The sequence below is a fragment of the Entamoeba dispar genome, genomic scaffold (assembly GCF_000209125.1).
Source record: "Entamoeba dispar SAW760 scf_1105229462393 genomic scaffold, whole genome shotgun sequence".
NCBI classification, from domain to species: domain Eukaryota; phylum Evosea; order Mastigamoebida; family Endamoebidae; genus Entamoeba; species Entamoeba dispar.
This window is the reverse complement of record NW_001855170.1, coordinates 1-22,616: the sequence shown is the minus strand read 5'-3', so window position 1 is coordinate 22,616 and position 22,616 is coordinate 1. Positions and strand designations below refer to the sequence as shown.

Sequence of the window (22,616 nt, the reverse complement as noted above, 5' to 3'; positions counted from 1 at the left end):
TCTCTGTCCAGATGGAAGTGGAAATACAAAAAGTGCACCTGTTAAACAAAGAATGTTATATTCTACTTCTAAAGGTGCTGTTGAATCAGTACTAACTGGTAATGGAAAAGAAGTTGATTTAAAACTAGAAATCAATTCACCAAAAGATTTAAGTGTTAATGAAATTCAAGACAAAATCCATCCACCACCAGTACAAGAAAAGAAAATGTTTGCTCGTCCAAAACCAAAATTCTGCAGAAAGAAATAAACAGAAAGTCTTAATTCAATTCTTTTTATTTTTTAATACCAAATTATTTAAATTATTTTTTAATAATTTCATTTAAAAGAAAAACCATTTTAAAATATTCTTTTTTTTTTAATTTAACTTAAATATAATAGCCAATGCAATAGATGTACAAAATAGATAATAAGTATTGAAATGACTTGAGTTGTCTTTTGTTTTATTGAAATATACCAGGGTTAGAACAACGTGAACAATATTCATTGTCATCTTCATTAAAATCAAAAGCTCTCATAGGAATTGGACTATAATGAATATCAACTGATTTACCAGTACGGGGGTATAAAGGACTTGTTGAATCTGATGGTATTGATTGAGAAAGAATAGAAGCAATTTCATTATCTGCATAAGCAGTTCCAGGAGATACAGAAGGTGGAGGTAAAATACGATAAATAGCTTCGTCATCAGGGACTGGAGAACAGTGTCTAAGAGGACTTGGTAATGCATTTGTAGACCTCCATTTTCTCGATTCAATTAAACGATTATTTTTTTGGTTTAACATAAAACGAGGAGTATGATTTGTTGAATAAGCTGAAAAAGAACTATCCTTTACAACATGATCAGCACAAAGAGAAAGACTATTATTGTTTAATTTTTTAGAATCACAAGTAGAACAAGATTGTTTTTGACCATCTTGTTTTAATTGATTAAAAGCAATCATAGTCTTTTTCCTTTGCATTAATTAAATGGACCTTTTTAAGTTAGTGTTTGAGAGTTAATTCATTTTTTTTATTTATAATTGTATTTAATGGAATTTTCTTAATTTTTTCTTTATTTTTCTTATTTGTTTTGTTAAAGATTTCTTTTTATAACCAAAAGTTTATTTGAAAAATATTCTGAAGTAAAATTCTTGAATCATAAAAAGAACTTCTGGTTTTTTAAAAACCATCTAAACTCAGAATAGTTTGAAATAAAAAGCCCTAATCATGAATTTTTATTGAACTTATGTCTCAAAAGTATTTTTAATTTAAAAAATTATATTCTATTCGAAATTTAATAACTCTTTTTTGGTTTTAAAAATACTTTCCAATAAATAATCGCTTAACTAGGGTTTAAAACAAGTCATTTATTTTTATTTTTTACTCCCTTTGAAAAAATAAAAAATCTAAAATTAAAAAACAAAAAAAATTAAAAAACAAAAAAAAAATTAGAAAACTCAAAAATAGTGATATAAATAGAAACAGAGATCGTTAAAGAAAAAACTATAATTAATTTAATTAAAATTAAATAAGAATATTATTTAACAAAAAACTAAAAGTAATAGTAAAATAACTAATAAAAAATAATTTTAAATAAAAAAACACAAAAATTTAGTTCAATGTTACCTAATCAACGACCCTCCCAGTCACCCCGTCAACAAGATGATAGAATTTGTGACAAATATTTAAAACTTTGTGAAAAGTCATCTTTACTTTTCAGTCAACTATATGAAACAAGCTTTTTAGGAGAAGGATGGAGACCATTATATCAAAGAACATTTACAACATTTGCTAAGTTATGGAAATTACAACAAACGTGCCGTAGTATTTTAGAAAATGGTAAAGTACATTTTAAGAGATATGATGTAGGAGAAATTGCTGCTAAAATTGCTCAATTATATTATCATTATTATCTTCGTACTTCAGAAACTCAATTTCTAAATGAGGCATTAACATATTATCAAGAAATTAAAAGACATAATTATTATAAAGAGGATTCAAGTATTCAACGATCTTTTGTTCTTCAAAGAACTTTAAGGTTCCATGCACGTTTCTTATTAGTTTGTTTATTAACTGATAAATTAAAAATGGGAGAAAATGTATTAAGTGATTTTGCTTTAACATCAGCTCAATTAGCAACAGAAACATTAATTCATCCAAACCTTCAAAATCACCAACTATTAGCTGAAGAAATGAAATACATAGTAATGAATATTGTTAATTTCTTAGTTCCTACAAGAGAAGGAAGGGTATCTTATTCTGCTTTATCACGTATTAATCCACAACTTGTTTTTAATACAAAACCAAAAACAAATAATAGAAATGGACTTAAAATGTTTTCAGCTATTTTATTAGATAATAAACCTAATAGTTATTCATTTAGTGAATTATCTATTTCTTTATTAAGAATGATGTATGCATTAGAATTTAATTATCAACTTATGGCTCCAGAACAATTAAATGAATGGAAAAATCCAAGAAAACATTTATTAAGAAATGTCAGTATCCCAAAACATTAAATTATATTGGCAGTACTTTTTGTGATATGCCAAATAATACTTTTATGTTATTGTATTTATCATCTACTGTTCATGATGATACCATTCAAGGATATACAAGTACTAATGGATTATTTATGTCAAGTTATGGTAGTCAACAACATATCCTTCATCCAGAAGACCTTCTTCCATTCCTTAGAAAACCAATGTTATTAATTATTGATTCAGACAAACAAAATTCTTTCATCCAATTATCTCAAAAACATTTTGATGTTCCACATTTAAGTTTATTTGGTCCAATAGGTGCATGGAAGTTAAACACTTGTCCTCTTCCACATGACTCAATATTCACTAAAACTCAAGGAAAATATCTTCAAGTATTTAGTAATAAAAAAGATTCTATATTTAATTTATTCTTAAATGATTCATTAGGTGCATTCTGTAGAATGACTGATGTTGATCAAATGACTCCAGACACAAAGGAAGAATGTTCCAATCTATTGAAAATATTTTATGAAAAATTATCTAATGAATTCTTTACATGTCCAAAAGTTCCTCAAACTATTCAATTATTTATGGCTGACCCATTTGCTAGAATGCTTATTTTAAGATTTGTTTTCTGTAGGTTGGTATTGTTAAGTTTGAAATTACCTGGTGACTCTGATAATTTCGATGTTCTTCTTCCAACTAGTAATCCGCAAATCCCAAGTGAAATTTATGAAAGTGCTACATGTAAAAACATTGTGAAAGATCTTGCTAATGTTCTTTCAAACTCAAACTGGTTTGATTTTGATGAATGAGACTTGGACTTTTATTAATTGAATCACAAATTTCATTTCATCCTCTTTTTTCATATTCATATAGCTTAAATATTTTATTCTACCTCTTACTTTATTTTTTCTTCATATGGTTAAAGAAATTATATTATTTCTTTTATTTATTCAAATCTTTCAATTTAATCACTATTTCTTTCTTTTTATCTTTACATAAACATTAGTTTATTCAATTCATAAATAAATAATGTTCTAACAATTTTTTATCTTTTTAAACTAACTAAATTCAGGGTTATGACTCTCACTAACATTAAAAAGTAATTAAAATTTAATTAATTATTCTCCTATATTAAAAAAAGGATATTGCTTATTCTTTTATAACAATAGTCAATTTATTTTAGATTAATGTTCAAGGATAATCAGAGTTAATAACTAAACTAATGAATATTAAAAATTATTTATATAAGAGTCATTTTTGACAATTAAATCCAGACTTATTAGAATTTAATATTCAAAAATAAAAATAATGTAAGAATATAAAACCACCTCAACCATTCTTTAATTATAATTTTTGACGTAAATAAAAATTAAATTTCATCCATCCTAATTTAAAAAGTAATAAAATCAACTTAATGTGATTGAATGTTTGTTATGAAAAAAAGAATAAATAAAAGGGAAACAATTTCATCAAAACATAAGTAGTTGTATTGAAGAAAGCAAAATAAACACATTCATTATGTATAAAATACAATTATAGAATGTACTTTATAATTTTCTTTCTTGTCGTATTGAAATGAAGAATAAAAATATAATAAAAATGAAAACGAACTAAATAAAATAAAAAATAAAAAAAAGGTAAATTGAAAAAAAAAAATTGATGATTTTAGAAAAAAAGTTTAAAAGCACTAAATAATCATATTATCGAAGATGATAAGAACAACTTTTATTTTATCGTTGCTCATCTTAACCACACTAAGTAAGGAGATTAAAGATGAAGATGGAATTAAATTAAATGCTACAGCCTTAGAAAAACGACTTGAAGAAGAGGTTATTCCAAGATTCAAAGAACATATTGTTAGAATCAATAAAAGACAGCCACAAATTAAACAAGAATTGAATCTTAAAATAAAAAAATTAACAAAATCATTAGAAAAAATTAAAAAAAGAATTGAAGAAATTAAAGTAAATATGCAAAAATCAATTAACAAAATGGAAGTACAAGACAAAAAAAGAAAAGCTGCTATTCAAAAATATGAAAAATTTAAAAAAGAAAAAGCTATAAATCAAATGAAATTAGCTGAAGAAGAAATGAAACAAATTACAGACAAATGTACTAAAACAGAAAATATATTAAAGAAAATGCAAAATAATCAACAAAGATTAGTTAAAACAGCTGAAAGAATTAGTAGTTTATTAAGAATAAAAAGAAAAGCATTAAGAAAAAGTGATGAAATAAAGAGTATAAGAATTAAAAGAAATACAGATAAAATTAATGAAATTAATCAACTTATTAAACAATATAAAAACACACATCTTTTAGTTAAAAATATTAAAGACACTTTAAAAGCAAAAAAGAATTCAGGAATATTAGATCAAGAGTATAGTAGTTTAAAAAGAAAATTTAAACAGTATCAAAGAAAAGAAATTACTGCTGTTAATCAATTGGAAGATATGCTTAAAGCTATGACAATTAGACAAGAAGCTAAAAGTAAATTTAAAGAAGTAAAAGAAGTATTAAATGAAAAAGTAAAAGACGTTAAAGGACAAATTAAAAGAGACAAAGCTATTTTAAGAAGAGTTACTATTAAGAAAAATATATTAAAAAGAAAAAAGAATTCAGCTACAAGTAGTGTTGAAAAAACTGAAGCTAAAAATGGTATGAAACAAATTAACTCTGAACTAAAAGGATTAAAAATTAGAGTTAGGCAAAACACTCTAATGTTAAGAGCTCTTAAAAGAAAAATTAATAGAGCTACTATTGCATACAATGCTAAGAAAAGAAATATTGAAGGTAGAATCACTAGACAAAGAATGATTGATCTGAAAGATGAAAGAGATAAATTAAGATCAACAATTAAAAACTTAAAGAAAAGATATAATAAAATTGAAAGAAAAGTATTATTAAATGAAGAATCACCAGAAAAGATTTCTGATTTAAAAAAGAGAATGACTGAAATAATAAATGAAATTAAAGATACAAAAGACAAATACCAAAATGCACAAAATGGAATTCATCAATATTTTGAAGAACGTAGAAAGAAATATGAAGAAAAGAAAAAACATATTACCACGAGAAAATCTATATTAGAAAAGAGAGTAGTTGTGTTGAGAAGAATTATGACATTAAATGAAAAGAAATTAAGACAAGAAAATAGTAGAGGTAAAAGACAAGTTTTATTAAGAAAAATTAAAGTGTTATCAAGAAGAATTAGAAGAGTTGATAGAAGTATTAAAAATATTAATCGTAGATTAAGAAATTCAATTATTCGTGCAAGTAAAAGAAGTGAAAGAAAAGTTATTTTATTTAGTAAAAAAGAAAGACTTATTAAGAAGAAATTAGCACGATTAGTTATTAGAAGGAAAAAATATAATAGTTCAGAAAAATTAATTAAATTAATTCCTCAAATTGATAGATTAGAAAAAGAATATAAAGTTGAGCTAAAACAAGTTAAAACTCTTTTGAAAAAAGCAGAACAACAAGCTAATTCTATGGAAGCTGAAGTTAAAGAAATTAATAAAATTAGAGAGGAAGAAGCTAAAATCAGAGAAAGAAATTTGAAAAAGAGAATTCATGTTGTTCAAAATAAATTACAAGTATTAAATGGTAGAAAAGGAGGAAAAGTTAATGACATTAAAGCAATGTTAAAGATGAAAATTGAAAGAATGAAAATTAGAGCTAATAAGAATCATCAAATTGCCTTAGAAAAAAAGAGAAAGGTTGGAATTTCCAGATTAAATAAAGTTTTGAGAGGTGGACTTAAAAGAATTAAGAAAATCGTTTTATTAAAACGACATATCAATACTCTTAAAGAAAGAATATCCCAAGCACAAAAAGTTATGAGAGAGTTAGGAAATATTGTCAGTAATGGAGATATGAAAGAAAAAATTGAAACAAAGAGAGATGAACTAAAAACAAGTATTAATTTAATGACTATTAAAAAACAAAAAGAAGAATTTGTTTTAAGAAAAGCATCATCATCATTACTTAGAACTGCTGGTGTTATTAGAGGAATTTCTGAAGCCACTATTCAATCTCATCAAGTCCAACATGCCAAATTAATTGTGTTAAAAGATAAATTAGAAAAAGAAATAAACCAAACTCTTGTCAATGGAGAAGAAGATAATGAAAAGAAAAATCAATTATATGATACAAATAATGAAATTATAAAGACTGCAGATGCTATTAATGAACTTCAAATTCAAATGGGTAAATTTAGTGATTTAGTAATGAAGGTTACTCAAGGTGTTGATGATGGAATTAAACAAAAAAGTCAATGTGAGATGTGTACTAAATTGGCTCGTGTTGCATTAAAGAAGAAAAAATATGATGGCTTTAGTACTATTGTTGTAATGAAATCAATGGATAATCTTTGCCGTAAATCAAAATATCCAACCTCTTGTTACAGAACTTTAATACAACTTGGTTCTCGTGTGTTTGAAGAAGGTGCTACACCTATAACTGCTTGTAGCCAAATTAATAAGTGCTAATTTTCAATTTTTTTTTGTTTTTTATGTTTTTGTAATAATTCCAATAGTATATTTAAGGTGTTGTCTTCAAATTCAAGGATGTTAGAAATGAGCTTTATTGTAGAAGTGAATTATTGAAGAAACTGAATAATCTTCTCTCACTAATAACATATTCCAAATATAGATATATTAATAATTGTTTTTTTTTTATGTTTTTATAACACAAATTTATTTTCAATTATTTGCTTTATATATTTCTTCATTTAAGTTATATCCTCGTTATTAAGATTTATTAGTTAAAAAAAACACGTGGCATTGTGTTTTGGGATTTGTAGTATTTTGAGATTTAATCATCCAATCATTATATTCTTGTAACGATTTTAGGGTTCTGAACAAGGGTTGGATCTAATTCCTTAGAACACCGATATTTAAACGCTTAAATATTGGTTTTATTTATCTATATAATATGGGAATGTCTGAAGAGCAAAATTTAATTAATAATTCTATGGATACTCCAAAAAATTGGAAATGGAGAATGTTCAATATTGTAATGCTTGGTATTGGATTTTTAATAATTTATGTTTCATATAATACAACTGAAAACTTTATGACTAGTTTATATGGTAATTATGGAATGATTTCTTTATCAATTATTTATTTCTCTTTTGCAGTTAGTGGATTTATCGTTCCTTTGATTCTCAGAAGAATTGGAGAACGTTGGTGTCTTATTGTTGGAGGTTTTTGTATTATTCCATTTTTGTTAATAAATATATTCCAAAAAAGTTATCTATTGATTATATTTAGTTTCTTTGTAGGATTTGGACAGAGTATTACTTGGTGTGCACAAGGAAGTTTGTTAACTAGATGCTCTAAACCCGAAAAAAGAGGCAGAAACTCTGGAATATTCTTTTTTGTTTACCAATTGAATCAAACACTTGGAAATGGATTTGCATATGTTATGACTCTATCTGGACTTGATTTAAAATATCTATTTATTATTTTTTCTTCTCTTTGTCTTATTGGTATTATTCCATTTCTTTTCATTAAGTTTGTTTGTTTCTTTTCGGATAATATCTGTTAATTTAAAAATTAGAATGAATGTACTTCCAGAAATAGAAAAGGTGAGTTTGAAAACAGATTTAAGAAGTCTAAAAAAAGTTATTGTTTCAAAGAAGTTACTATTGATGTTACCTATCTTTATTTATTCAGGGTTAAGTCAATGTTATATTTATGGAGAAGTAACAGCTATGTTTGGTGTTGAATATGTTTCTATTGCAATGTGTATTTTTGGAACAACAAATATGATTACCTCATTAATTTTTGGAAAACTAGGTGATATGATTGGGAAGTTTATTGTCTTTGTTATTTCTGGATTTGTAATGGTTCTTGGTTTGATAGCTATCAATATTCACTACTTCTTGAACCGTTTGTTCTTAAATTAGTTTCTTCTTCTACTCATTATTCACAGATATAGCATCAATACCAATACTCTTATTTGTTGCTATAATTTGTATCGCAATTTCAGATGGTGGGTTTAATACTCAAATAGATGCTTTACTTGGTAAATATTTTCAGTTTGAGAGTGATGCTGCATTCTCAATATTTTATTCAGTTCAAAGCTTAGTCTCAGGACTAGGATTTCCATTATTTATTTTTCTAATAAAAATAATACCATTGGAGCAATGGTATCGTTTATTACAAAGTACTATTCTAGTTATACTAGTGGGTATTTCGTTAGTTTCAGAGTTTATCTTAGACCATAAAAGTTTTGAAACAGAAGAATAATTGAAAGATTTTTTAGTTATAAAAAACATAAATATTATCTAAAAATAGGCTTATAGTTTAATTACACAAAATCTAAAAAAAATATATGATTATGAGATTAATGTAGTTTTGGAGCAGAAACGGATTTAGAAGAACTATTATTTTACAAAGATGAAGTCGTTCAAGAAGACATTTGCGAGTGCCTTTAAAGAGAAGAGTGCAAAGTTATCAAAAATTGTAACTGAAGGAATTAGTGGATTAAAAGGAAAACAAGCTAAAATGGTTATGAAAAAGAAAGAAAAGAAAAGACAAATGGAGTTAACAAAGAAAAAGAACCTTCATAAAAGACTTCCACCTAACTTTAAAGAAAAAAAAGATTTCATTGAAGAAGAAAAAAAGTATTTATTATTCCCAAAAGATGATGAAAGAAGAAATAGAATTATTGAAGACTTCTTTTTACTTGGAGAAGAACTTGGAAGAGGTGCATTTGCAGTAGTTAGAAAAGCACGTGCCATTCCAACTGGAGAGTTGTGTGCAGTAAAAGTGATTGATAAAAGATTAGTTAAACCTGAAGAAACTAAATTATTAATTCGTGAAATTGAAATTGCAAGAGCTGCACAACACGTTGCTATTATGAAAGTTTTTGATGTTTTTGAAAGTGATATTAATATTTCTATTGTTATGGAACTTTTACCAGGAGGAACTTTGTTTTCTCGTGTTAGTAAATGTGAGTCAGGAATTCCTGAGGTAGAAGCAAGATGGGTTATTTATCAAGTTGTTTCTGCTTTGTATTATTTGCATTCTCATTGTATTGCACATAGAGATATCAAACCAGAAAATATATTAATGGTTGGTGATACTGGGCTAACTTGTAGATTAGGAGATTTTGGATTTGCTAAGTGTTTCCAAAATGAACCATTGAAAACTCCTTGTGGAACTCAAGACTATGCAGCACCAGAAATTTTAATGGGTGCTACAGAATATTCATACCAAGTTGATATGTGGTCAGTTGGAGTAATGTTATATGTGTGTCTTTGTGGATACCTTCCATTTGATGGAGATACAATTGCTGAAAATGTTGAACAAATGCAAAGTGGTGAAGTTGTTTTTGATTCTGATGATTGGAAACATATTTCTAATGAGGCTCGTGATTTTGTTATTCGGTGTTTGTATCCAGATCCTCGTTTGAGAATGAATGCAGAACAAGCACTATCCCACCCATGGTTTAAAGGAATTGCTCAACCAAGTGTTACCGAGGGAGTTGTTCCAGTTGAACAACCTGTTACTGTTACTCAAGAAGAAATTGACAAACAAAAAGCAGCTGGTATTATTATTGACTGGGACGATAACGGAGATGAAGAAGATCCATCTGGACTTCCAGCTGCTCATGTCCCACCAACAAGACCCGTACCAGTATATCGTGCTGAGTAATAACACATCTAATTTTTCAGACTTTTGTTATTTAAATCATTTTTAACAAAGAAAGAAACTAAATATAATTAATTATAATTAATAATAAATTAACTAAGAGAAATAATAAAAATGAAAAAGAAGAGAATAACCCTCGTTATCTGTTAAAGGAAACCCTTTTCAACAAATAACTTAGCACGAACATGCAATACATCGCTGCTTATATTCTTTGCACTATTGGACATGAACACGCTGAAGAAGCTAAAGTCAAGGAAATCCTTACTGCTGCTGGTGCTGAAATCGATGAAGCTAAAATCAAACAAGTTTTCGATGCTATGAACGGAAAGAATGTTTGGGAAGTAATTGAAGCTGGAAAGAAACAAATGGGATCAATGGCTGTTGCCGCTGCTGCTCCAGCTGCTGGTGCTGCTGCTCAAACTGAAACCAAAGCTGAAGAAAAGAAAGAAGAGAAAAAAGAAGAAGAAGAAGAGGAAGACTTCGGTGGATTTGGTGATCTCTTCTAAGCGTTGCATAACTCGTTGCTGAGTAATCTTTTTATTGGTTTTTTGTTGTTAATATTTTTTTGTTATTAGATTTAATAAAAAAATAAAAATAATTTAATTAATAAAAAATAATTATTTACTAATTAAAATAAACTAAAATTTTATTTAAAATAAATGAATTCAAATCGTTTAAAGAACGTGTGAAGCTGATCCTGAAGCATTCTTCATCTTAGCTAAAATAATTTCTGCAGAAACATCTTCAAGATCTGAACACATATGAGTAATATGGAATTGTCCAAATTGATCTTGAATTGAACTAAGTTGCATTCCAACACCAGCCTTTTGAAGTCTTGGAGACTTATCACCAATGAATTCAATGAAAGCAAATTTAACACAAATAGAATCATCAATTTTATCAAAATCTCTAGCAAATGCAAAATAAATTCCAGTATCTTTGAAAAGTGTTTTTAATTCATCAACTCCTCCTTCACCAGAACCAGCAATAACAAGTTTTTTACTCTTTGGTCCTTCATAAGTTAAACAAATCCAATTAGTCTTTTCATTTTCATTACGAATTTTAGACATAATTTCTTGGAATTTCTCTTTTTCAACAATTTCTACTTCAACCATTCTGAACTTATTAGTTCTTTTTCTTTTTTGCTTTTAATTGAGTTTATTACGTGTCATCTATTTTATTCTTTTCTCCTCTATTATTTAATCTTATTAGTTTTTATTATTAATTTTATTATGTTTTACTATTCTTCTTTTTTTCTTTTTTTATAAAATTTTTTTGAGTTTATAGTTTTTGAAGGTATGAAGAGTTTCTATTATTCAGTTTCTTTATAGTTCTTTTATATGAAAGTTTAAATATGATATATAAAACATATATTAATAATAAGGATGTGAACTAATATCATAATAATCGGTGTTAGTAAGCGATTCATCTGTAATAACCCCATAACTAAAACTAAGATCAGAATGATCTTCTGGTTTTGAAATAGGAGTACCTTTTCTGACTGTGTTAATTTCTTCTAATGAAAAAGTCCTTTTATTTTTTGTCTTTTTGTGAGTAGTAGTGTTATTTTTTTTTACTTCTTTTTCTAAAAGGGTTTTAGAAAGACGAGGTTTTTTTTGTGTTATTTGACTTTTTAAATCTTCAGACACTTGAAGAAGAATAGTTTTTGAAGAGGTATTAGATGAATCTAGAATTTTTTCAGAGGTTTTTTCATATCTTGTATTCATTAGCTTTAATTTTTTTTGGTCAAATGAAGATTTGTCATAGTCTTGTTCTCTTTGTGTATCAAAAAGTTGTCTTCTTAATTGGTTTCTTTTATTTTTAAATTTTTCAGTAAAAGTAGTTTTAGTATAGCCACATTTATTTAAGACATGACTTAATTCATTTGCTTCGAATAAATGAGCAGGTATATAAATAGAAGATAATATTGAATAATGTAAATGACATAAATCAAATGTAATTTGATATATTTGTTGTTGAGTAAATTCAGTTGAATTATAAAGTGAAGTGTAAAGAACAGGACGAACAACTCCTTTCATTGGTATATGACTTATTAAATAAAATTCAAAGTTATCATGTTCAAAGATAGTGTCACAAATAATAGTTCCAGGTTGAGGATTAAAATAACTTTGATAATTTTGACTAAATATTTTAATATCATTTCTACTTGACACAATAAAATAGAGAAGTTTGATAGGAATACCTTTTGAACTAATGACTTGTTTTAAAAGACTTAATTCTCCTTCTTTAATTTTTAATAATGAAGTTTTATTTGCCTTTCTATAAATAATAATATTAGAAGGGTATTCTAAATTTTCTTTGTACCAATCATCTAATGCTTTTTGAATTAATATTTGACTATTATATCCTTCATTCCCACACCCTTTTTTTTCAATAGTTGAATATTTTTTTCTTGTGGCCAATGAATTAGATTTCATAGATGAAACAAGTGAAATACATTCTTTATTATCATCATATGGTATTACAGAAATACCAATAATCATAGTTTTAAAAAGTTTATTATTAGTTAGAACGTCCCATGGAATACCTCCTAACTTTGATTGAATTTGATAAGTTATTTGACTTACAATTGGAAATAAATTTTGTTTTTTTAAAGTATCTGGAAGAATACATTGAGTAATAATTTCCCTATCAAAACATTTTCGTTTAATGTCTTCATATAATGAATCGTTTAAAAGAACAACGAATACAATTTTATAATTCAAAATTTCATTAAAATAATCATCAAGTGAAAGACCAATCATTTTAATAATTTTTGGTGATGTATATTCAATATGTATTTTTGTATGAAATTGATGTAAAATTTGTTCAAAACGAATAAAATAATCAAGATATTGAGTAGGGACAAGAGCACACCATTTAGTAATAGTTACAGGGTTATATAATAATTTATTTCTAATGTCATATGACCATTCTTTTAATGTTGGTAATTGTAGAAATGAATCTCTAAATATTAATTGAGGTCTTTGTAATCTGAATCCCATAATTTTCAAAGGAATAGGATTGATAGTAATATTCCACAAATTTAGACTAGGAAGTTTACAAATATATTGTAAAACAAGACTTTGGATATTTTCTAATTTAATATTTGGGGGTTTATAAAAAATATTTTCAAGTTCAGATAATAATTTTTTGTCTGATTTCATTTTTGAAGAAAGTCCAGTCATATACATAAATTCTGGAATAAAATAACTAAATTCATTTAACTTATTATTTTCTTTAAAGAAAGGATTATTTTGTACAAGTAAAGGTTGTTCTATATTTTTAATAATTACTCCATATTTTAATTGATAATAATCTATAAATGATATTTCTTTTCCATCTTTCAATTTAAAAGTATGCAGTGGTGTTTTAGAAAAATCAATAGAATCAATTTTTACTAATTTTTTTGTTAATGAATTAAATAAAGATATTGGTTTAAATTCAAATTTGATTTGTTCAACACTTTTATTTTCCATAAATTGTAAAAATGTTTTTGTTTGAAATATTTTATAAGATGAATTTACAACGAGAAATGTTTTATTTCCAAATATACGTAAAGTTGATGAAAATCCATTTAATATTTTTAATTTCCCATCAGAAGTATTTAATTCAATTGTTTTGGAAGTATCATAAAAACTTTTTTTGAAAGACACAATAAAATTAGTATCTTCTACAAATATTGATTTTAATAAAATATTAGCTTTTTGAGTTGTAAATACATTGCTATGAATTGGTGTTAAATCAACTATATACACAATATTGTTCTTTGAATGAATTGAAAAATGACAATGTTCTTCAATAATTGTTTCTGGTAATGAAACCGTACAACCATCAGTTATAATTTTATGTAATCCAATTGAATTAAAATGTGCAATTAAAAGTGCTCTTTTAAGTGATGAGTTAAGAGTATTTGGAATAAACTTAGCTTTATAACTAACAAAATGAATTTTACTAAAATGAATTTCAAAGTAATTTGTAATAACTGGGTATTGTTGAATATACAGATCATGTAATGGTTTTTTTGGTAATGATGATAAAAGACTATTTTGGTTTTGTGATAAAAGAGGAATTGTATTATTTAAATCATTATTAATTGGATAAATACTTGACATCCTCCTTTTTTTAGTTTTTTTTTTAGGTTTTTCATTTTATTTGAATTCCCATCTGTTCATTACTTTTTTTTCTTTATATTCCATTCACTTCTCATTAAAATTCTCATTTAACTTATTTTATTTATTGTTTGTTCCTTAACAAATAACATAATAATATATTCTTATTTAATAAAACTTCTTTTATGATAATAATTATTCTATTGAATTTGAACACAAAAACATTTTTTTTGAATTTTTAAGAAATGTATTTATTATCAAAATTTAAAATGCAAAACAGTTATCTCTTATATATCCTTCCTTCATAATAATTTACTAAACACAATACAGAGTACTTCCAAAAGAAAATAATAAGAGAAGGTTATTTCTTTTAAATTTATACACAATTAAAATATTATTATTACTATATTTTACTCTTATGCTTATACAAGAAATTCTTTTTATTATGTTTCAGTATTTCCTGAATTACCAAAGAAAAGTTAGTATAAAATTTATTTTATAAATCAAAAAATGAAAAACAAATAAAATGTTTTATTTTTATTTCAATGACGAAAAAAAAAAAGGATGCTAAAAACCGAATAAGCCAAATGGTTCAGAGTTTAAAGTTAACTATGACTAAGACTGATTTTTAAAAGATAACTTTAAATAGATTATAAATTTTTTAATTAAGTAGTACAGGTGTATTAAGTTGAAGATATTATGCTAAATTAAGGAACCTAATAATTTTTTTTGGTTTTTCATTAATAGAACTAGTAAATGTAAATATATTCCGAATGGAACAAAATTTACCCTCTATTTCTTATACTCCTTCAGCAGATGAAGAGAAAGAAACAGAATTAGAAAAACTTGTTACTGAAGAATCACCAGCACCAGAAGAGTTTTATGAAATTGATGTTTGTTTATGTTATGAATAAGTGATTGAAATTAAATAAGTTTTAATCTTTTTAGGGTGATAACTCTGAATCTTCTTTAGTCAGAATCTCAAGAGAACCAAAAAAACAAGTTGTACAAAATGAAGGAACAATGGCAAAAATTAAAAAAATTTGTTTGTTCCAAGTATTCGGATTTAAAGGAACTTTGATTCATGTTGTTGCACTTTATTTGTTTATGCTTGGTCTTCTTGGAGGATTAACTGGAACTACTATGGATATTTGTATTGATCAAATTTCCAAATTAAAGAATTGGTTATTACTATTATTTGATGCTTCATATTATAAAATTATTGTCTGGATTCTTTTTACAATATTTGGTGGAACTTGTGCATTTTTATTTACAAAATATGTTTCACCAACAGCTAATGGATCTGGAGTCCCAGAAATGAAAGTAACTTTATTAGGAAATCATTTTCCCAATTTTTTAACTATGAGAACATTAATAGCTAAAGTAATTGGGTTAATTTTTGCTATTGGAAGTGGGTTATGGTGTGGGTTTGTTATTTTATTTTTGCTAGTACTTATTAAAAAGAAAATTTATGTTTATAAAAAACAATATACTTATTTAGAATAGAAAAGTTGGACCTTCAATTCATATTTGTTCTTGTATTGCTGCACAATTGGCACATCTCCCTTTTTTCCATTTTATTAGAGAAAATAAAGAATTATTTGTTCATATGTTAGCAATTGCTTCTGGTTGTGGTGTTGCTTCTACTTTTGGATGTCCTATTGGAGGGTTATTATTCTCAGTTGAAGTTACTGCAACTTATTATCCTGTTAGAAATTATTGGTTTGCTATTTTCACATCAGTTATATCAGCTTTTACATTTAGAGCTGTAACAAACATTTATAAAGGAAGAGATGGATTATTTACTGGTGTAATGGCAATTTCATATACATTTGAACCACCAGGAATAAAAGAAGCAGTTATTGCTCTTATTATTGGTATTATTTGTGGAGTATTTGCTATTTTATTTACTAATGCAACAGGAACTGTTTTTGTAACACGTGCATATTTACGTAAATTTTATTTAGGAAGAATTCCATACTTATACTTTATTATATTTGCTACTCTTACTGGTGTTGTTACTGCTCCATGGAAAAATAAATACAATGGCTTTGGTTATTCAGTTAATGTGACATTAGGATATTTATTTGGAAATACATCAATTGAACCAGTCTTTGGTCCTCATTATATCACTGTTTTAGCAGTATATTTTGTTGCTCGGTTTACTATCACTGCATTCTCAATTTCATTGCCAGTACCAGTTGGTCTTTTCTCTACTAATGTAGTTGTAGGTGCAGTTCTCGGTCGTTTAATTGGAGAAATCATTAATGAACTAGGAATTTATAATAATTTAGGTCCTGGAGGAATTGCTATTATAGGAGGAGCTTGTTTTGTGGCATCAATTACACAGACATTTAGTGCAACAGTAGTTATATTAGAGTCTATTGATAATAATCAATTATTACTTCCTATTCTTCTTGCCACTGTTGTAACAATTTCATTATCACGATTTTTCACAGAAGGTATTTATGATAAAATTGCCATATCAAAGAAATTACCGTTTATTCCTGATATTCAATATTCAATTCATCAAACGGCAGAAATGGTAATGGATGAAAATATGTTTCCTGTTTCAGAATTTACTACAATTGAAGATTTGAAAGATATTACAGAACATTATAATACCTTAAAAGAAAAGATTATTCCTGTTATTAACAGTAAAGAAGGAGGAATCCTTTTAGGACAAATAAAGTTAAGTTCTATTAGAAAGGTATTAGACTCTCAACTTTCTAATAAACTTAATGGTAAATTTTTACTTAATTATAAAGAATGTCCTTTGTTATTATTAAGACATACTCCTTTAAGTGAAGTCCATATGCTTTTTATTGCCGCCCAAGTAGAATCTGCTTTTGTTACTAGTAATGGTCGTCTTGTTGGAGAAATCAATAAAAAATGTTTGAATGATGCCTTTAATAAACAAATGAAAATTTTGTTCTAAAAATCTTTCATTTTTTTTATTAAATTTAAAATCATTTTAATATATTTATTAATATTATACATTTCAATATTAAAATCAGAATTTTATTATAATCATATCATAATTATAGTTCTCTTCACTTTTATAGATTAAAAATTTTTAAATTTCCTCTTATTCATTAGAGTTTAGTTTCGATATCAACAAAATAATGTTTTCTTAAGTATTATCAACTTTCTAATATTCTATTAAATAGAAAAAGATTCACTTAATTTAATTATTTTATGATTCTCAAACATTTTCAAGCCATTCTTATATTTTGAAAATCTCAGAACATTTTATTATTTCTATAAATTACATTATTTCTTGTGTTTATCCATTGATAATTTTAACTATTTTTCATAAGACTTTTTTTCTTTTCTTGTTATGCTTCTTTTGAAAATGAGTGTTGTTAATTTCTATTATATGGGCTAACAAAATTACCTTCTCTCTGTAAAATGATAGTTGTGCATCTTTATAAAATTCAACTATCATCTTTTATTCAAAAATCTATTGCACTTATAATAACATAACATATAAGAAAATGTTTTAATCAAAGTTCAGATTTGGTTTGAAAAATAACTTTCTCATTATAATAAAATAACAAAAAAACATAAGTTTATTACAACTCTAAATAAAATTATATCTATGTTATGTTTCTTTGCGATTTTTACATAATCTCTTTTCTGATAATTATTTATGACAAACACCCAAAAACAAAAATTACTAACTGAATTTAAGAAGGAATTCTCTCTTTTATCTAATCTGAGTATTTTTCTCCTTTTTATGTATAATAACTGCAGAGATTTCGTTAGATGGATGGAGGTAATTAAAGAACACAAAAAACCAGTTTTTGTAATCGTCAGTGTTTCGATAATTCTTTGGAATAGGATAGATTAGAGGGATAAATCCATATAGTGTTTTATAAAGGTAGTGGTCTAAAACTACATAATTTTCATTAAGGTTGAGTTCATAACAATCAAAATATTTTAGGTTGAATTTGGTTTGCATGTCATCTATGAATTTATTCAATTCTTCTATTGTCTTAAAAGCATTACCAAAAAGAACGTTGCAAAGAATAATATCTTCTTTCATGTCGGTGCTAAAAACCCCTTTGGGTTCAAAAGTTTCTTTTTCATTTATTTCGTTCATATAGTCTGTATGAATATTTACCCTTAGTACAATATCTCTTTCAGAGGAGCTTGGATTGTTTAAGATGAATGGATAATAAGTTATGTTCTTTATCTCAATTGGTTCATTAGAACTACTTATTTTGAAGGTGAGACTATCATAGTTGTTACTTTCACTATTTTGATCTCTTTCTTGTGCGGTATTACCCTGTTGTGTTCCATACGATTGCGCTTCATATAAACCATTAATTGAATTTTTTGAGGGTATAATACCTGATGACACCTTTCTTTGACTTTCTCCAGTATTGTAGTTGGCTGTAGTTGGAACTTTATGACTTATAGGATAATGAGGTTCTGTGTTTCTGGTTTTTAAAACTAAGTTTCCAATGCGTTCTTTTGAACGAAGCCCATAACCGGATATTGTCATTTCTTTGTTGAATTTTGAAAGGGAAAGTGTTTTTCCAGACAAGAAAACAAAAGATCTGTTTTGAAGTTCATCATCTGAAACGTAATGAATAATATCCAAACCATTAAGCTTCCAATCATCTGGGCAATTTACATGAATGCGAATCTTAATACTAGTTGACCCGATGGATATGTGCTTAGGACAACCATATCCAACAGGAATTTTGATGAAATGATCTTCTTTTGATACACCTGAAATTTTAATTACTTTCAAGGCGTTGTTGTAGTGCTCTTTTAAAGACACACCAACATCAATTGAAACATCTGTCAGTGATGAATTTAAATCAGATAACATTGCCTGTATTTTAAACAAATGAACTAATTTATCTTTTAACTTCTTTTTAGTATCACTGTTGAGACTATTGAGACGCTTTTGAAAATTAATATAAAACCAGTCTTTTGTAATTTCGTTTTCGTAGATTGTTTCTGATGATTCAATAAATTTTGGAAGAAAAGAGGGATATCTATCTGCAAGAATTCTAATCAACCCAGATAAATAACTAAAATCTTTGTTTACAGGTTCGTCGGTGTTATTTTGTGTGTTAATTGACATTTGAATTTTTATTTTAAGATTTGGTTAAATCTCTTTTATAAAGAAATGATGTTTAATAAAAATTTTTCAGTTTCTAACTTTCTTACTGCAATATAATAATTTTAAGTTTATTTTACTAGATAAATAGTATTAAATCACTAAATTTATCTCTTAAACAAAATCAATAGAATAGAGAATAATTATAGTAAAAATAATAATAAATATATAGCTTTTTTTTGGTTATTCTTTGAAAAAATCTACTTTAAAATGATTAAATTATTATTTATTGTTTCATGTTCATTTTGATATATCAGTTTAGTCATATAAATATGTTGATTAAAACAATAAAGTCATGACCCATTAGTCTCTACTTCTTTTCGTTTCATTGGTATTAACATGCTTATTCATTTTTGGATTGAGTAGGTTGATATTATCAGTACCTAATAATGGTATTTAGTTAATAATTGAAATGTCATGATTTAAGACTTAGTTTATTGTACCGTTATAATGGTATTCAAAATTATTTGTACTGCTTTTAATTGTTTTCTCAATTTAGTGACTCTTTTTGTATCTCCATTATTTACTCTCATTTAAAAATGAATAAAATCAAATTCATTAAATTTTAAAATAAGTAACAAAAATATTAATAATAAAAAAATTTTAAATGAATTAAAAATAAAAATAGAATAATCCAATATAGATCTTAAAAATAAACAAAAATTGGAAAAAATAAAATATATATTAATAAATAATAAAATACCATAATAAATACAATTTTCTTTATCATAAATTTTATCATCAATTTAATTAAAAAAAAATAAAATATGTTAAATTTAAAAGATAGAAATAACAGTCTAATAACTGAAGTCAAAGAATAATCACAATCTAACAATGAAAACAAGTACAAGAAATGCAATAAAGAAACAAGAGAAGAAATTAAAATAAAAAGTTGTAATATATGAAAAGTACTAGTAAAAGATAATCATAAAAATAAAAAACATTATGAGATAATGCAGAATACTCAAATAAATAAGAGAAAGATCTATCCATAAACAACAGTCGAAAAGAGATAATTAACAAAATGTAATTTCATCTAGCAAAATAAGAAAAATACACTTAAACTAATTATTATATCGAAATAAAGTTCAAAACTTTTTAAATACACTTTAATTGTATTAATAAAACTCTTTTTAGAATGAATAGTATTTTTGATTTATAATGAACAACTTTAATAAGTTAGTAAAATACTACTGTTCTGGTATAATGTTAAAACAAACAGATAAGGTAATATACCATTCGAGTTAATTTGTTGATATAGAAATTTTTATTATATGGTTATAGTCTTTGTTTTTTGTCATTTTATTAAATTCTCATAACTGTAAGTTTATATTAGCTCAAGTCATTTATGATTTAGTATCGGTTATATTAACAAGAACTTCTGGTTTTATAGAAAAAGTACTTAACCATAAAAATGCTAGTTAGTAAAGTAGTTTTAATTAATTATTCAAAGAATTTTAGAATGAACAAAGTTATTTTTTTGTGTTATAAAGTTAAATAGAAATAATTTTTAGATATTTCTATTTGTAGTTCATATGGTATTTGAAAATAAAAAGTATATTTTGCACTTTTAATTTGAAATTTTTTTATGGTTTTAGAAAGAACTTTATTTCATAATAAAGATTTAAAACATCATTAATGGATAGTTTATTATCAACTTATTTTGAATCATCTGAAATTAATGGTAAAGACGAAATAACTCAACTTGATAATGAAATTAACTTTCTTGAACTGAAGTACATTGCTGAGCAAACCCCATTTGAAATTAATATGAAAGGAAATGTAGTTGAGTTCTCAGTTAATGTTTTACCTCAATACGCTGGTAAGCTGTATATTTCTTTGACTCCTTACGACCAAAAAGATGTTATTCAAAATTATCCTACATTCAGTTGTTTATCTGAAGGAAAAACAAGGTCTTCATTTGAGCTTCAACACAAAGGGTATTATCAAATTCATTTAAAAACAGGAACAGAAATTGTAAAATCAACAAAAATTCAATTTTCATTTCAACAGCTTCATTTAAAAGTTGTTAATTATAATTCTCTTTTCATAAAATTGAATGAACGTTCACATAAAGGAGATACTATAGTACTTACACAACAACCGTCTCCTAAATTAAAACAATACTCTGAACAAACAAATGACAAGTTATATCAATACCCTTTAGAAAATGGTGTTATTTTATTTCATATTAAATTACCTGAAGCCATTAGTAACAAACCAAGTCTTTGGTGTTGTTTCTATTATTCTACAAATAAGATATCAGGTTCTCCTATTCCACTTGCTTTTACTTATTTCCAAGTCCCGTTCCATTAGTAGATGATTTTTTTTATTAATGTTAGTTCTTGTAAGAATTTTTTGAATGTTTTTTTTGAAAAGAGAAAAAGAAGAAAGAGTTAAAAACTAAAAATCAAGAAGATGTTAATTTTAGTTTTTTTAAGGTGTGGCAAATTAGTTACTTTGAACTTAAATTAGAAAATGACGTGGCATGTTACTAATAAAGTATCAGAGATCACCAAATATTCAATCAGCATAAGTTATGGGAGACGACGATATTATCATTATCATTCTTTGTATCTTCATTCCACCATTAGCTATTTGGTGGAAAACTAAAGAAATTGGACTTGACTTCATTATTTGCTTATTATTGTGGCTTATTTGTTGCTGGATTGGAGGTGTGATTTACGCTTTCCTCAAATGTTTTGCTTAAGTCTAATTAAGTTTTTAGTCTTTCATTTGTTTATTTAAGTTTATGGTAAATAATTAATTTAATTTGTATATAATGAATAAATTGTAACAATGTATTTGTTTTTTATTTTTAAACAGACTAAATTAAAACAAAACTTTTAATAAATTAGAGTAAGGTTTTTGTTATATAAAAAGTAGTTTAAAATTATTTAAAATTGTCATTTTTTATTTAAATTAATATTAGGAATTAGTTATATATTTTTGAGTATGGTTAAATTTGATTTAGTAAAATATGATGAAATCACTTTTTGATAACATAAAAAAATTTTTGAATTAATTTAAACAATTATGAATAATTTAGTTTATTAATTTGTTATTATACATAAGTCTTACTAAACAATATTGTTTTCTTTATGTACTATAAATAGGTCCTTTTCTAAAGATTGTAAATATTTTTAACTCTTCTAATACTTCTAAAATATTCTTACTATGTTATTAAATAAAGAACTACAAAAGTTTACAACAATAACATATAAAATATCACTTTACA

General features: G+C 25.5%; 13 protein-coding genes across 13 annotated transcripts in view, besides 27 other annotated features; 9 read left to right on the top strand and 4 right to left on the bottom strand.

Annotated features, from left to right (window-relative positions):
• Positions 1-247, top strand: part of EDI_310250 (twinfilin, putative) — a gene marked incomplete at both ends in the record, with an annotated part of 418 nt that extends 171 nt beyond the window's left edge. The window contains one exon of the mRNA XM_001739766.1: positions 12-247. Within this exon, the coding sequence (XP_001739818.1) occupies positions 12-247 (236 nt within the window). The remainder of the gene's footprint in view (positions 1-11) is intronic.
• Positions 248-269: 22 nt separating this feature from the next.
• Positions 270-377: a sequence feature (AT_rich).
• A 63-nt stretch (positions 378-440) lies between these two features.
• On the bottom strand, positions 441-959 carry EDI_310240 (uncharacterized protein; the record flags this gene model as incomplete). Its single annotated transcript, XM_001739765.1, has 1 exon — positions 441-959. The coding sequence occupies one exon, from the start codon at positions 957-959 to the stop codon at positions 441-443; it is 519 nt and encodes a 172-aa protein (XP_001739817.1).
• A 43-nt stretch (positions 960-1,002) lies between these two features.
• Positions 1,003-1,059: a sequence feature (AT_rich).
• Positions 1,060-1,237: 178 nt separating this feature from the next.
• Positions 1,238-1,262: a sequence feature (AT_rich).
• Positions 1,263-1,372: 110 nt separating this feature from the next.
• Positions 1,373-1,562: a microsatellite.
• A 36-nt stretch (positions 1,563-1,598) lies between these two features.
• On the top strand, positions 1,599-2,498 carry EDI_310230 (uncharacterized protein; the record flags this gene model as incomplete). The annotated part of the gene is made up of 1 exon (XM_001739764.1): positions 1,599-2,498. The coding sequence occupies one exon, from the start codon at positions 1,599-1,601 to the stop codon at positions 2,496-2,498; it is 900 nt and encodes a 299-aa protein (XP_001739816.1).
• Positions 2,499-2,524: 26 nt separating this feature from the next.
• EDI_310220 (uncharacterized protein) lies at positions 2,525-3,277 on the top strand (the record flags this gene model as incomplete). Its single annotated transcript, XM_001739763.1, has 1 exon — positions 2,525-3,277. One exon carries the CDS (start codon positions 2,525-2,527, stop codon positions 3,275-3,277), a length of 753 nt encoding a protein of 250 aa, XP_001739815.1.
• A 282-nt stretch (positions 3,278-3,559) lies between these two features.
• Positions 3,560-3,591: a sequence feature (AT_rich).
• Positions 3,592-3,693: 102 nt separating this feature from the next.
• Positions 3,694-3,716: a sequence feature (AT_rich).
• Positions 3,717-4,041: 325 nt separating this feature from the next.
• Positions 4,042-4,125: a microsatellite.
• A 52-nt stretch (positions 4,126-4,177) lies between these two features.
• Positions 4,178-6,958, top strand: EDI_310210 (DNA repair protein Rad-50, putative; the record flags this gene model as incomplete). Its single annotated transcript, XM_001739762.1, has 1 exon — positions 4,178-6,958. The coding sequence occupies one exon, from the start codon at positions 4,178-4,180 to the stop codon at positions 6,956-6,958; it is 2,781 nt and encodes a 926-aa protein (XP_001739814.1).
• Positions 4,371-4,415: a sequence feature (AT_rich).
• Positions 6,959-7,022: 64 nt separating the features above from the next.
• Positions 7,023-7,145: a repeat region.
• A 258-nt stretch (positions 7,146-7,403) lies between these two features.
• On the top strand, positions 7,404-8,722 carry EDI_310200 (uncharacterized protein; the record flags this gene model as incomplete). The annotated part of the gene is made up of 3 exons (XM_001739761.1): positions 7,404-7,984; positions 8,031-8,362; positions 8,406-8,722. 3 exons carry the CDS (start codon positions 7,404-7,406, stop codon positions 8,720-8,722), a joined length of 1,230 nt encoding a protein of 409 aa, XP_001739813.1.
• Positions 8,581-8,608: a sequence feature (AT_rich).
• Positions 8,723-8,872: 150 nt separating the features above from the next.
• Positions 8,873-10,132, top strand: EDI_310190 (myosin light chain kinase, putative; the record flags this gene model as incomplete). The annotated part of the gene is made up of 1 exon (XM_001739760.1): positions 8,873-10,132. The coding sequence occupies one exon, from the start codon at positions 8,873-8,875 to the stop codon at positions 10,130-10,132; it is 1,260 nt and encodes a 419-aa protein (XP_001739812.1).
• Positions 8,989-9,036: a microsatellite.
• A 59-nt stretch (positions 10,133-10,191) lies between the features above and the next one.
• Positions 10,192-10,225: a sequence feature (AT_rich).
• Positions 10,226-10,314: 89 nt separating this feature from the next.
• Positions 10,315-10,635, top strand: EDI_310180 (60S acidic ribosomal protein P2, putative; the record flags this gene model as incomplete). The annotated part of the gene is made up of 1 exon (XM_001739759.1): positions 10,315-10,635. One exon carries the CDS (start codon positions 10,315-10,317, stop codon positions 10,633-10,635), a length of 321 nt encoding a protein of 106 aa, XP_001739811.1.
• Positions 10,507-10,545: a microsatellite.
• Positions 10,564-10,607: a microsatellite.
• Positions 10,636-10,683: 48 nt separating the features above from the next.
• Positions 10,684-10,790: a sequence feature (AT_rich).
• A 13-nt stretch (positions 10,791-10,803) lies between these two features.
• On the bottom strand, positions 10,804-11,244 carry EDI_310170 (uncharacterized protein; the record flags this gene model as incomplete). The annotated part of the gene is made up of 1 exon (XM_001739758.1): positions 10,804-11,244. The coding sequence occupies one exon, from the start codon at positions 11,242-11,244 to the stop codon at positions 10,804-10,806; it is 441 nt and encodes a 146-aa protein (XP_001739810.1).
• A 17-nt stretch (positions 11,245-11,261) lies between these two features.
• Positions 11,262-11,414: a microsatellite.
• Positions 11,415-11,476: 62 nt separating this feature from the next.
• Positions 11,477-11,512: a sequence feature (AT_rich).
• Positions 11,503-14,244, bottom strand: EDI_310160 (uncharacterized protein; the record flags this gene model as incomplete). The annotated part of the gene is made up of 1 exon (XM_001739757.1): positions 11,503-14,244. One exon carries the CDS (start codon positions 14,242-14,244, stop codon positions 11,503-11,505), a length of 2,742 nt encoding a protein of 913 aa, XP_001739809.1.
• A 147-nt stretch (positions 14,245-14,391) lies between these two features.
• Positions 14,392-14,512: a sequence feature (AT_rich).
• A 97-nt stretch (positions 14,513-14,609) lies between these two features.
• Positions 14,610-14,654: a sequence feature (AT_rich).
• A 70-nt stretch (positions 14,655-14,724) lies between these two features.
• Positions 14,725-14,784: a sequence feature (AT_rich).
• An 81-nt stretch (positions 14,785-14,865) lies between these two features.
• Positions 14,866-14,910: a sequence feature (AT_rich).
• Positions 14,911-15,014: 104 nt separating this feature from the next.
• On the top strand, positions 15,015-17,179 carry EDI_310150 (H(+)/Cl(-) exchange transporter, putative; the record flags this gene model as incomplete). The annotated part of the gene is made up of 3 exons (XM_001739756.1): positions 15,015-15,134; positions 15,190-15,668; positions 15,748-17,179. 3 exons carry the CDS (start codon positions 15,015-15,017, stop codon positions 17,177-17,179), a joined length of 2,031 nt encoding a protein of 676 aa, XP_001739808.1.
• Positions 17,180-17,188: 9 nt separating this feature from the next.
• Positions 17,189-17,287: a sequence feature (AT_rich).
• A 663-nt stretch (positions 17,288-17,950) lies between these two features.
• On the bottom strand, positions 17,951-19,342 carry EDI_310140 (uncharacterized protein; the record flags this gene model as incomplete). The annotated part of the gene is made up of 1 exon (XM_001739755.1): positions 17,951-19,342. The coding sequence occupies one exon, from the start codon at positions 19,340-19,342 to the stop codon at positions 17,951-17,953; it is 1,392 nt and encodes a 463-aa protein (XP_001739807.1).
• A 174-nt stretch (positions 19,343-19,516) lies between these two features.
• Positions 19,517-19,549: a sequence feature (AT_rich).
• A 363-nt stretch (positions 19,550-19,912) lies between these two features.
• Positions 19,913-20,095: a microsatellite.
• A 35-nt stretch (positions 20,096-20,130) lies between these two features.
• Positions 20,131-20,318: a microsatellite.
• Positions 20,319-21,016: 698 nt separating this feature from the next.
• EDI_310130 (uncharacterized protein) lies at positions 21,017-21,694 on the top strand (the record flags this gene model as incomplete). Its single annotated transcript, XM_001739754.1, has 1 exon — positions 21,017-21,694. The coding sequence occupies one exon, from the start codon at positions 21,017-21,019 to the stop codon at positions 21,692-21,694; it is 678 nt and encodes a 225-aa protein (XP_001739806.1).
• Positions 21,695-22,134: 440 nt separating this feature from the next.
• Positions 22,135-22,309: a sequence feature (AT_rich).
• A 73-nt stretch (positions 22,310-22,382) lies between these two features.
• Positions 22,383-22,447: a sequence feature (AT_rich).
• The last annotated feature ends 169 nt before the right edge of the window (positions 22,448-22,616 follow it).